Source organism: Gopherus flavomarginatus, chromosome 4 (genome assembly GCF_025201925.1).
Source record: "Gopherus flavomarginatus isolate rGopFla2 chromosome 4, rGopFla2.mat.asm, whole genome shotgun sequence".
Taxonomy (NCBI): domain Eukaryota; kingdom Metazoa; phylum Chordata; order Testudines; family Testudinidae; genus Gopherus; species Gopherus flavomarginatus.
This window is the reverse complement of record NC_066620.1, coordinates 80,651,204-80,664,977: the sequence shown is the minus strand read 5'-3', so window position 1 is coordinate 80,664,977 and position 13,774 is coordinate 80,651,204. Positions and strand designations below refer to the sequence as shown.

Sequence of the window (13,774 nt, the reverse complement as noted above, 5' to 3'; positions counted from 1 at the left end):
CGATTCCTTGCTCCATTACAGGCTTCTTGAATAACACTGAACAAGTCACATAGCCTCTCTCTGCCTCAGTTCCCCATCTGGAAAATGAGGATAATAGCACAGGGGTGTTGTGAGGATAGACACATTAGAGATTGTTAGGCACTCAGATACTGTGGTAATGGAGGCCATCTAAGTACCAGAGAGAGAGATCTTTGAGGGTTTATACATTATAACTGCTTGCACAAATAAGGAATCTTAAATTCACTTACTGTTTTCCATAATTCTAGTTTAAAAAAAAGTTTCTTTCCTCTCAGCCAAAAATAGTAACATGATTGATAAATATAAACACTCTTTAAGTGATAAAAATAAGATGTTTAAGTATAAAGTGGTCCATAAGGATTTTATTTCAAACTGAAATATGAGGGTATGAAGTCTGAGGTATTTCACAGGCAGGCCAGAGAAAGGTATTTTTCAAGGTGTATCATAATGCATCCCTGCATCTCTGGAAGCGCTGAGACTAAGGAGATCAGAGTTTTCAACTCTGCCACATGCTTTGTGTGTGTGATCTGAGGCAATCCCCTCAGTTCCCCGTTTGGAAAAAGGGGATAATGATCCTTTGCTGGATAAATTCAATAATATTGTGAGGCTCTCAGATACTGCAGTGAAATTACCTACCTAGAAAGAGAAACAGATTAAAACTGTGCCCTGAATTTGAAATGTGAATTTTATCAGATAAACTACAGCAACTTTTTGTTTATTAATTGAATTAATGTTGTTTTTTTAATCTTTCCCAAGTCTTTTACTGATTAGATTACAATGGACTCTTACCATAAGGTTTTCTGTTTTAAAACTACATCTGATATTAGTTAGTTTCCTGAATATATTGTAGACATTCTGGGTCAGATTCTGCAGTCCTTTCTTGGCAAATGGGAAATTTGCCTGAATAAGGACAGCAGGGTTTGGCCCACACTAATAATACACACCTCGCAATAACGTATGGAGTTCCCTAGATACCAAAATAGCTTTGTGGAGAAACATGCTGTATCGGTACTAACTGTTTCTTTTTTTTGTGTGGAGTTTTGTAAGTGACAAGTCAGAGAGTTGGTGTCTGCCCTCCTTGCATAGCCTTGACTACTTGAGTCGCTAAGGCCACGATTTTTAAAAGTAGCTGGTGATTTGGGGTAACTCAGGTTTTGGTTACCCAACTTGAGATACCTTGAAGAGACCCGAGTTTCAAAAAGCCAAGTGGTCAACACCTTCAGAAAATCAGGTCCCTTTAGGATGTCTCAAATTAGGCATAACTTGAGGTACGCAAAATTACTAGTCATTTTTGAAAATCTTTTGCTTAGTTGTCACTAAGCCATTGACTTTGGCCATGACACTCTTGTTAAAGAAAAGACACTGGAGTCTGTACATTCAGGATTATCAGGGTTTTTTTTTTTTTTGGTTCCATTTTCCATTGCTTTGGGTTTTAATTGTTTGTGTCTGTATGTGATAGCTTTTAGAATGGATTCGTCGCACGATCCCTTGGCTGGAAAACAAAACACCCGAGAAAACAATGCAGGCCATGCAGAAGAAACTAGAGGACTTCCGAGACTACCGTCGCAAGCACAAGCCTCCCAAAGTCCAGGAAAAATGTCAACTGGAGATCAATTTCAACACCTTGCAGACAAAACTGAGGATCAGCAATAGGCCAGCTTTCATGCCATCAGAGGGGAAAATGGTTTCAGTAAGTAAGATATGGGCCCAGTCTCTTTTCTCCTTTCACCTGAAATTCTCAGTAATATGTGAATAGATGGGATCCAATTACTATTCCAAAACATCTTCACTCATTTCAACTTGCAACATCTAGTTCTCAAGTACCAGCGGTGCTAAATCAACAATACTTATTTTATTCAGTACTTCATTCTAAGACCATTTCTCTCTACCTGTGGTCCTACTTCTTTTTAAGGCTGCCTCCACTTCAGTAATTCTTCTGCAGCCATGAGAGTGAGAGACAAATCCCTCTTTTGGAACATAATCAGTGCTGCTTTGTTGAAGGAGCTAAATGGTGTGATTGTGTTTGAAGCAAAGTTACCATTGATTTCATTTGGAGTTTTCTTCAGTGCAGGACCTCGGAATTTGGTCCTGGCACAGTTTCAGTATCTTTTTCAGCTTCAATTTGCAGTAGATTGTTTGTTTTTAATTGAATGGAGCCTTATAATCTGTGAAGTCAAACAACAGTTCCTCCAAATTAACTCTCAGCTCTTGATAAGAGTTTTGGAGTCATGAACTTTGAATGTTTTAGGTGTTGAATACAGCCAACAAATGTCTCTACTGTGCTGTAATCTTGTTTTTAAGCTGTTCAGGTTTTATAAACAGGCAGTACTGTTAGCTGAAAAATCTATCTGGCTCACAAAATATCATAGAGACCGGCAGTACTGGCTATAAATGGTGCCTATGTGCATCTATAAAAGCTCAAAATATTCTGCAAAGACCACACAACAGGCATCAAGCTTTTTTTTATTTGTCAGTGTAGACCAGAAAGCTTAGTGACTTCGTGTTCCAGCAAAAGTGCACATTGTTTTTGATATTAGCTGTTCCATCACTGTCAGCTTCCAAGACCAAAAAATTTTTATTTTGATAATGGATGCACAAAACAGTACACTTTAAGGATATTATAAATCACCTTCACTGAAATTACAAGATATAAAATATGCATGGAGGCAGTGGATAGATAACTGCTTTGCATGGACAATAACATTTTGTACACATTGTTTCCAGTTTGCACTCACCTACACATACTTTGTCTGGTATAGTTTAGGTGCCTATATTTGAAAAATTTGAACCTAAATTTCCATTTTTGGAGCAAGATTGTAAATTCTTGTAGAGTTCACAAATTTGGGCAAAGTCAGAGGAGATACAGAGTAATGATTATAGTCTCATTCATCCCCAAACTTCTCATAGGATATTGCTGGTGCTTGGCAGAGACTTGAACAAGCTGAGAAGGGCTATGAGGAGTGGTTGCTGAATGAAATACGAAGACTGGAACGACTTGAACACCTGGCTGAGAAATTTAGACAGAAGGCTTCTACTCATGAAACCTGGGCATATGGTAAGCAGACCTTGGTTAAAGTGTTTCAGATAAATGTATCTGTAAATCAGTACTGGGTATTTACAAACCAAAACCAGCTATTGAATAATTTGGACAGTGGTATAAACCTAAAACTAACAATGACTCTGGAAGCTTTCTAGCCTTTTCCCCTACACTCATCATCTTAACTTTTCGGCCACGTAGTTAATGAGATTTATCTTTCAACTACATTGGCTGACCATTCAATAGAGAAACAAGTTGAAATTTTTGTTACTGGTTTTTAAGATCCATAGAACAATGCCATGCTTCTGGTTTAATGTATCATCCAGCATTTTTGCGAAGATTGCGTCATGGTTTCATTTGCATATCCAGGTCATATGACCAACCAGTCAGAGCTACAGTAAGTCCAGGAAAGAATCTATGTAAAAGGCAGATTTCAGCAGAGTGTGATTTTACTGAACAGCAGCAAAGACAACCAGGATTTGTTCCAGCCAAATCCCAAAACTAGTTATATTAAATTGTGACTTTCCTTAGCCAAGTTCAACAAACAACGTTCTACAGTTTAGCTTACCTCCACAGAATTTTAGGGAGAAGATGGGAATGAAGAACCTAGCTTGCTTTGATGTGGACACAGCAACGAAGTGAGGACAGATATTTACATGGAATTAAGCGGCAGGCCACAGCTTTTATTAAACTTTAACATAGGGGAGGGGTGCTACTGCTAGTCCAACCCCACCGTAATTTAGAACAGCTGAGGGGCTGCTCTCGCATACAGCACTGCTGTAAGGTCTCTTTCAGGACCTTACCACAGTAGAGAATCTATGTAATGCAGTTCTACCCCACCATGCTCCTAGCTTGCCTCCACCATGCCCCTTACACTCTCACCACAGCCCCTCTGCTGGCCGTTTCAAACCAGAGTCAAGCCCATAGTGAGCTTGTTAGAAGCACCCAAATCAGTAAATGGCTGTCAAATAAATGCCAGAAGTGAAGCTGCGATAATTCTGAAAGCCTCTTTACTGAGCATGTGCTACTCTGACCACGTGTCGTAGCTCTGACACAGGGGAATATATAGCAAGAGAAATAATGGTCCCCTCTGGCCTTAAAATCTAGGAAATAGTATGTGGTGAACTGAAGCTAAAGCGGCTGTCTGTGAATTCAGTTGTCTCTCCTAATAGTAAGAGTTCCTGATGAGTGAGAGGTAATCTTTCAGTTTCCGATTTTATTCGCTTTCTTTTGTAACCTTTGGTAAGTTAGGATAGAGTTGTAAGGATTTGGCATTTTCTGTTTAAAAACCAAGAGCTGCCACATATCTGAGTCTTTTGTGGAGGTTTTGGGCACGAGGCCAAAGTGAATAATGGATTGAAGGCAGAATTTCAAAGAAGATGAAGTATTGCTAATATAACTTACATTGAACATATTGGTCTGATTGCTGACTACATCACCCAGGTCTTCACTAGAAAAGGTTTGACAGTATAGCCAGGGCCGGCGCTACCATTTAGGCGACCTAGGCAATGGCCTAGGTCGCCAGAATTTTGGGGGGGCGCTATTTTGCCGGGGGGGCGGCACGCGGGTCCGGTGGACTTACTGCAGTTATGCTGGCGGACGGTCCGCTGCTGGAAAGGCTCCGGTGGAGCTGCCGCAGTCATTTTGGCGGACGGTGCGCTGGTCTAAAGGCTCCGGTGGACCTACCGCAGGCATGCCTGCGGCAGGTCCACCGGAGCCTTTAGACCAGCGGACCGCCTGCCGGCATCACTGCGGCAGCTCCACCGGAGCCTTTCCAGCAGCGGACCGTCCGCCAGCATTACTGCGGTAAGTCCACCGGGGCCTCGGGGGGCAGCAAAATGGCCATCTGCCTAGGGCGTCAGAAACCCTGGTGCTGCTCCTGACTATAGCTATGCCAGTCACCCTGCCCAGTGCTGACATAAAATTGTTTTTGGCAGTATAACTTATACCAGTGCTCTGAGCAAAATAAGATATACCAGCAAAAGAACTTTTATGCTTTTATAACTGTATCTATAGTAGGGCCTCTTTTGGTACAGAAACGTTTCAAAAATTTATACCCATAGCCAACATTGCTATATTGGTAAAAGTTTAGAGTGTACGTCAGAATTGTGTGAGGTTTGTGAGGGCATAATCACAGGTTTTTTTTCCCACTCTTTTTTTCCTTGGTTTTTTAAAAAGAAATTAAACAAAATTACTGGACTTTTTAGGGGAATGGTTGTTTTTTGCCTCCATCCCTTTCTTCTTTTTTTGTCCCTTCCTCACACTCGTTTTTTTGTTTTTCTACTGTACTCCACTTTCAACAGCTAAACAGCAACAACAAGGCCAAAAGTTTCAAAATTCATTTACATCCGCAGACAGTGAGAATAAATTGCAGTTCAATGCTAGATGTGAAAAAGCCACAGAAGTGCTTGTCAGTACCTGAAAGATATGGAACCAAAAAATAGAGTTTCTGGGCCTGCCTTAAACCATCACAGATAGTGGTTCACTGAGCGAAGAATAACCAGTACATTGATCAACATACCAACAACCTGGATGTTTCTGCTTTATTACATCTTTGTGTTTATAAATTAAATGTTAACAAAGGGCCAGATTTGAGAACCCCATTACTCAGATTGGGAAGAAGGCACTCACCCAAGTAGTCCTGCTGAAGTTAATAACGACTTGGTTAAGTAACACTTCACCCATGCAAGTAGGGAGTTGACAATCTGGCCTTGTGTTGGAACGAGTTTGAATTACCTTGCTACTTATTCCATGTTATACAGCAATGTGTCTGTGTGAAACAGGCTGATTCCCATGTGGGAAAATCCTTTAGAAATGAAGAGAAAGTAATCTTTAGACAGGCTTGTGAATGATTCCATGAAACATAATAGAGAATCGCATCTCAGTTTTAGAATTCTATAGGATTGTTTCAGAAACCTACAGAAAGGATCTTATTATGTTCTACAGCTTTATACAATGATTACCATATAATATTTATTGTTTCACCCTATTAAATTCCATTGGACTTTTCCAGTGAGTTGTTAATAAAGGCATTACACTGGGGATGAAATCTTAGCCCTATTGAAGTAAATCAATGGGAGTTTTGTCATTGATTTCAGTGGGGCTAGGTTTCACACGGGGTGGGTGATACTGATCAAAGCACCACAAAGCTGGGCCCCAATTTAAATGACTGACTTGTGTGCATTCTTGTTGCAATTAATGAATTAATAATGAATTACTGATATTTTTGTTTTTATTTTCAGGCAAAGAGCAGATCTTACTCCAGAAGGATTATGAATCTGCTTCTCTGACCGAAGTCCGCGCTATGTTGAGGAAACATGAAGCTTTTGAGAGTGACTTGGCTGCCCACCAGGACAGAGTAGAACAGATCGCAGCCATTGCCCAGGAGCTGAAGTATGTTCCATTTAGAGGCATGCAGCTGCTGACATTTAACTGATAAACTATTTCCAATGAATTCAATAGTGTCATAGGTACAATGTAAGAATTCCACAGATAGCTTCATAAGGATATTATCTGAGCTAGTCATTGACACCTTTCCTCTTTTTTTTAATTGAACTAAATATAGACATGCAACTGAATACAATTGTTTCAGAGCAAACATTTTAAAATTGACTTAACAGTAAGCTTTTGTTTCTGTAGGTGGGTAAATTGTGTATCTGGTGGGGTGCAGGAAGGTGGAATTAGCCTGCCAGTTCATGTGTTCTCCTACAAGATGCTAGATGTGAAATCGTTCTCCTAAAAATTATTTCTTTCATTTTACTCACATGAGTATAATATAGATCCAGTATCGCAAGCTGATATTAAAATAATTTCTTACATTTGCATCGCTTCTCCCATACTTAAAAAACTAATTCATATTCCTTCTCTATATAGTGTGTGCCTTTCAGTCTGTCTAAGGTACTTGTCAGGCCCCCATTACCTCACAATCTTTAAAGTATTTATCCTCACGAGCCGCACTGTGAGGTGAGGAAGTGGTGTTAGCCTCGTTTTACAGAGCAGGAACTGAGGCACACAGACACTTGTCCAAGGTCATACAGGAAATCTGTGGCAGGGTAGGGACTTGAAACCAAGTTGACCAAGACCAATGCCTTAACCACTGGGCCAGCACACACACACAGACACACATGCATGCACGCACACACTCACAGAGAGAATACAAATTAGTTTAAGGGTCCAGTTCAGCAATACGCATAAGCACATAATACATAAATACATAAACACATGCTTAATTTTAAGAGTGTGGATAGTCCCATTGAATTTAATGTTGTTATACTGGAAATCAGTGGTACTACTCCCGTGCTTAATGTTAAGCATGTGCTTAAGTGCATTGCTGACTTGCAGTATAAATTTATGAAGCTAACAGAGGACAGTGTGGACTAGTGGTTAAAACAGATGTCTGTCTGGGAGTTAGGACATTTAAGCACGGTTCCCATCCCTGTCTCTGACTCTCTGCATCACCTGTGGCGAATCTCTTTGTCTACACAGCAACTAGACTTCTACAACTGGCCCATGCCAACCAACTCAGGCTTGCCGGGCTGTTTCATTGCTGTGTAGACTTCTGGGCTCAGGTTTCAGCCTAGGCTCTATGACTCTCCCACCTTGCAGTGTCCTAGGCACCAGTTCTACCACCTCATCCAGTGGAAGTCTCCTCCGTTTAGAAACAAATCCAAACATCCATCATAAAGTTAGAAATCGCACTTTCTGAAAATGTTTTGCCTACTATTGTTAGCAGTAATACCTCAGTAAAACCTGGAAGAGATTATAGAAAAAGTCTATTTTTTCCAGTTTATATGAAAGAGAATGTGTATATTTAGAGGAAAAAAGATGAAGTAATTAGTTAGTGCCAAAAAAGCATGAAACTTAAAAGGATGCACATATCAGTGAATTCATCACTTGATAAAACACTTGCCTTTCTTTTCATCCTGACCTGTATGGTAATAATGACTTTCTATTGTGTAATTGTTTGTACAGAAGCTCTCAATGGCTCTCTCTAGAGACATTTTCTGAAAATGTCTAATGCCGGTTCAGCTCCACCAGTATTAGCAGCATTGAGAGCAGAGTCTGGACAGCCTGGCAATTGCCGCCATTGTTTTAGAGCTGTCATTGGCCTCTGTTCAGATCAGGCTAATGATCGCAATGCTTAGAAAGCTGTTTGGCTATCTATGCTAGGGCTCCAAACACTGTTAGCATCAGTGAAGTTTCACTGGTGTTAGCAACAAAGTGAGATTTTTGAAATAATATTCTTAATGCAGGCAGGGTCAGTGTTACATCCTTTAAGTCTGTGTTTTGCCAACTTGAAGGGAACATAGCCAGGTGGTTAGAGTGGGGCTGGATGGGAGAGAGAACTCTGCCACTGACTTGCTGTGTCATGTTGGACAAGCTACTTGTGGCCTGATTTTCAGAGGTGATGAATCATAGAATCGCAGGATTGGAAGGGACCTCGAGAGGTTGAGAACAATTTTTCTCCCTAAGAACACCCTGTTGACTTCTGAGGTGCTCTGCACTAACCTCCATGTGCTTATCTGTAAATTGGAGAAATCTCTGCCCGGTTGCATAGGGGGGTTGTGAAGCTCAATTAGTCTTAAAACCCTTGGAGGACATTGAATGAAGGGCGCTATATATAAATGCCAATATTAGTATCTGCAAGCAAATAGACAACTTCCTTTGGATATTGATTTTAATAATTTTACCAACAGTTCCTTACAAAATGATAGAAATTAGAGGTGAAAAGACCTAGTTCCTCTTGACAGTGATATTTCTTAGGACTGTGTAAAAATTTTCATGCTAAGAAAGTGGAGCCGATCTAAAGGTCATTAAAATAAATAAGGATCTTTCTCTTGACTTCTTTGGCCATTGATCCGGTCCTTAAAAAGACCAGCATTGACTGTGCTTCAGGTCAGCACACCCAATATTTTTGGTAGTCATTTCTTGGCTGCCTGCAGTTGCTATTTTGAAGGAGAACAATTGCTGTGTGACCTTGAGCTGCACTGGTTACAGTTCAGTGTCAGCGCTGATATTTTCTGCTACAGCAGCTGAGCCCACTAAGAGCATAAAGGTTAAAGTTGTTAAAAGCTTGTTGATTGATGGTGTCTGGATAAAGGATTTGTGTGTGTGTGAGCAGGATCATCCCAGTTTGGAAGCTGTTATGCTGTCGTTGTATGCCAGATTGTGAGACATCATAAGTCTTGGATGGGGCACTATATAAACCTAGGGAAAAAAATCAGGGATTTCCCATTTAATACATTGTAAATGCTAAAAAGAATTAGACTAAATTGTGCTCTAAGGTGCTATACTCATTTATGGTCCTATGCACTACTTGAAAGATTTTCACTAATCAGGATCAAAATTTCTGAATGTATTGTTTTTGAAATATTTATCTCACCTTGTGTAAAAACTTATTTTCAGCCAGGCAAACAGCTATATTAGTCTCCAACACAGATGGACTAGAAAGTCTTTTGCTTCTGGATACCTGGGTTCAAATTGTGTTCATGAGCACAGTTAAAAAGAGGCCAGCCCTGATCCAGGAATTACTTAAGTACACACTTAATATGGCTTCTATGGAACTACTCAAGTGCTTAAAGTTAAGCACATGCTTAAGTGCTTTGCTGGATCAAAGTTACTGTCAGATCAAATTTGGCCCATTTTTACTTATAATGGTGAGAGAATCACAAAAAGCAAACAGCTCAAGTAGTACAAAAGTAAACTAGGTATTTACATTTCTTTCCTTTTTAATAATTCCCTGTAAAATGTGACTTTTAAAAGGAAATTTGTGTCTGAGAAGTTTATAGTGCCAGCTCCTCATGTGGGGTACATTGGCATAGCTCCACTGAAGTCATTCAAGTCACACTGAGTTATACTAGCTGAGGATCCAGCCTATTATTTTTAAACTGTAGATGCTCCTTTAAAATTAGCGTTGATAATTTCATTCTCTTCCCTATTTATCCATATTCCAAACGTGCAACACAAACTGTCTGTGCTTAATAAAAACCCAGGAACAGGGTAGCAGGGATCTTGCAAGTCATGACAGGTACGTTGGAAGAGCTGTTTGGCGAAGTTAGTACAGTATCTTCCAGCACTGACCCATAGCCAGCACAATTAGTCCCTGACTTTCACAAAAGTGACATTTGCCCTTATCCTAAAAAAATGAGAGTGACAACCGGAGATCAATTGGCCTAAAAATAAAATTCACAGCAGTCTCAGAGGTGCCACTTGGAAAAACTTGAAAAATACTTTGTATTTATTTAGACTTATTGTGAAAAAAGATACTGATACAGAAGCTTTTGGTGCCCTGACAACTTAATAAACTCACAATCCATGTATGGAACATCATCTATCAGTAGGAGTATAACATAAAAAAAATTAACTTGCAGCCAATACATCAAAACAGCAAAATAATGTCCCTTCCCACTCCACCCACAGCCCCATACCTTCAGATCTCCCCCAAAGTCTTATTAATTAGATAGCTTTTACTGCATACCCTGAAGGTCAACAAATCTGGAATGATTTAGACCAAAGTGTGAAGCAGTTCCAGAATCAAAGGGCCCTCATGGAGAATGCCTTGCTGGCAGCTCCCTCTCCTTTATATAAATAATGTGCTTAGCTGTCATATGGTTTCACTCTATCTTTTTGATGATTAGGGCACTTTTATCAAAAAAGCTCTTAGTTTCCAGCAGTTCATTGGTTCTTGCTGCATAGCCACTGCAAAGTGATTCTGTCACACACATACACTCTCTGTGTCCCAATGACTATAAGTATTTATGCACAGTGGAACAGTCGTTGGGCCACAGAGAGATGAAAATGACCCTGTAGTCCAGTAGTTAGGGCACTTAAGTGGTAGGTTGAAGACCCTGGGTTCAATTCCCTTGCACTAGTTGCTCTTTCATTATTTATCCACAGTGCAACAGCTTCAACAGGAGAGATTGAGGGTGCGCCACATCTGAATATCCCATCTCAGTGGTTAGAGTATTCTCCTGAGATGTGGGAGGCCCGTGTTCAAATCCTTTTGACCCCCTCTAGTTAAGGGAGGACTTGAACTTGGATTTCCCGCATATCAGATGAGTGCTCAGACCATTGGGCTAAAAATTAGAGGGTGAGCACCACCACCTCATGCCAGATTTTCAATGGGACCCAATCCAGTAGGCAGCCTCTGAGTATGCCTATCAATCAAGCCCCACAGGTGGCTTAGGTAACTGAACACCTGTCTTTCCTTGAGGATCGTGAATCACTCTGGGGCTTAGCTGGGAGATAGCCATCCAGATGCATAGAGGGAGGCTGCAGTGTGCATGCCAAGAAACAGAAACATAGGTGCTGAGAGAACCTTTACACTGGAAACTTAAGTGCCAAGTGAATTTAGATACCTATGAGGTTCGGTGGGACTTTTGTAGATCACAATGGAACCAAAAGGGGACCATAGGCACCTAAATCTGGGGTTTAAGCACCCAGGTACCTTTGTGGATTCCACCCTTAGTGCCTACATCCCACACATTATAATACCACTACACTGCCTAACTGATTGCAAGCTGACTATTTTAGCAAGAGAAGGAAAAAGAAGAGGAGGAGGGCCAGTGCAACATGTACACAGGTGCAGAATGTACAGTGTTTTCCTGTCTATTTGTTCAGAAGCTATAGCAGTTTTTGTCTTCACTCTTTCCTAGCGAACTGGACTTTTATGATGCTGCAAGTGTCAATGATCGATGCCAGAAGATATGTGACCAGTGGGACAAATTGGGAACACTCACTCAGAAAAGAAGAGAGGCACTGGAGGTAAAATTGATATCAATAAGTAGCTCCATTTAAAAAATGAATCCTTTGGGGTTTATAATAGACATTGTTGAGTGTTAATTCCTGTAATCCAGACTGCAATAAACCCTTTCCCAAGCTCTCCATTTCAGGTTGCTGTGAGTTCATTTGCAATATAGGTTGAATTGCTCAGTAATAGACTGGATGGTGCTTTGTTTCTTAGAAGTTTATGGTGCAGTTAGAAGTTATAAAGCCGCAGCAGCAGTACGAATTTGGTTATCAAGAGATGAAGTGTAATCCCACCCTTTGGGGATTTGATGCATAGCAGTGATATAATTAGGAAGCTGTCTTGTCATATACACTACAGCAAAACTCAGTTTGAGCAGTATGCCAATGGCCAGGCTCTCTGGTGATGGAGGTTCCAAAGCAAATTTACTAAAAGCCCTAGGATGTATCTTCATGGCTTCCCTTGAGATCAGTGGAAGCCACCTACATACATCTCTGGGCTTAAATGTGACATGTATGTGTTACTGCTCCGTTTCATACGTGAAAGAAATGATTAAAGTAGGCCATTCATTTAAAATTGGTGCGATTTAATTTGTTCATTTTATAGATCAGATTATCAGAAAATATTTAAAATGCAGTAAATGGCAAAAAAATCACTTAGGCCCTGATCTTACACAGTCTTATGCACATTCTTAAGTTTACTTAAGTTTAACATGAAAATAATTTTAATGTGAGTAGTCTCACTGACTTCAGTGGCATCTTTTAAGATATCTCAGGTTGGGCAGCCAGCAAATAAGGCATCCAAAATCATCAGTCACTTTTGAAAATGTATGCCCAAGGTAACTGAGACACTACCTGTATGTGCATAGAATTAGCTTTCATCTTGGTAACAATGAATTTGTTTGTATGCATTTACTGGACTTAACAGAGGACAGAGAAATTGCTGGAAACTATTGATCAGCTTCACCTGGAGTTTGCCAAGAGAGCTGCGCCATTCAACAACTGGATGGAAGGTGCTATGGAAGACCTACAGGACATGTTTATTGTTCATAGCATAGAGGAAATTCAGGTAAATGGTAGTCCGTTTTTGGTTTGCAAACCTCAGGAAGTCAAGAAAGGAAAGCCTTCCCTCTCACTGAATGGACATTGTCAACATTTGTAAGTGAAAACATATCCTGCATATAAGCTATCTTTCTGACAGAGAATGTCCTTTCCCACTCATCTGTGAGCATAAAAGTGATAACCTATAAGCAGACATGGCCTTTTAAGGCAGCTGGCTGCAGTACTTCTCCCCTTGGAAGGAGTCCTTAGCCAGAGATAAGAAGGCAAGCAAACCAGGTGGAAAGCAGAACTTGGGAACACAGTGTCTCTTTGCATTTCTCATTATATGGCACTTGGAGGTTGTTTGGGGCCCTAAGACACTAGCTAGGTGGGATTGGTGGCCTTGAGTAGTCACAGTGTATGGGACTTGGCCCAGAACAGTCATATCTGACTGCACTAATGTTAACCTAATAATAAAGGCAACTTTCTGGAACCTAACACTTTACTTCTGTGTCTCCTTAAAGGCAAGGCATAATTTACATGTCCACCCACTTTAAAACCACTTTATATTGCCAGATTAGTGTATAAGTGTATGCTATAAATGAGAATCCGGCTGTTCATTGTGCATAGTTAGCTTGTTGTGAAAGTAACTGAAGGCATTAATTTTGTCATTTGTTCAGTTGCACTCAACATTAGTGGTACATTTGTGCAGCTGTATTTAAAGGGTGCTCTCAAGTATTTAGGCCCAGATGCTGCATCATGATCCGCTAGGGCAGACCCCTTTGCCTATGTGGAGTCACACTGACGTCATTGAGACTCCATGTGGACACAGGGCTCCAAGTGAGAGCATTCCAAAGAAGTGTCAAGGCTCTAATTACTTTTTTCTTTTAAACAGAGCGAGGTTAGGGTGAGTAGAAAACTTGTCATATTTTT

At 40.4% G+C, this 13,774-nt stretch overlaps 1 protein-coding gene across 1 annotated transcript in view; it reads left to right on the top strand.

The window, feature by feature from the left end:
* The window catches only part of ACTN2 (actinin alpha 2), a 95,327-nt gene that overhangs the window by 59,664 nt on the left and 21,889 nt on the right, over positions 1-13,774 (top strand). The window contains exons 10-14 of the mRNA XM_050950385.1: positions 1,478-1,708; positions 2,926-3,073; positions 6,298-6,448; positions 11,710-11,818; positions 12,729-12,869. Of these exons, the coding sequence (XP_050806342.1) occupies positions 1,478-1,708; positions 2,926-3,073; positions 6,298-6,448; positions 11,710-11,818; positions 12,729-12,869 (780 nt within the window). The remainder of the gene's footprint in view (positions 1-1,477; positions 1,709-2,925; positions 3,074-6,297; positions 6,449-11,709; positions 11,819-12,728; positions 12,870-13,774) is intronic.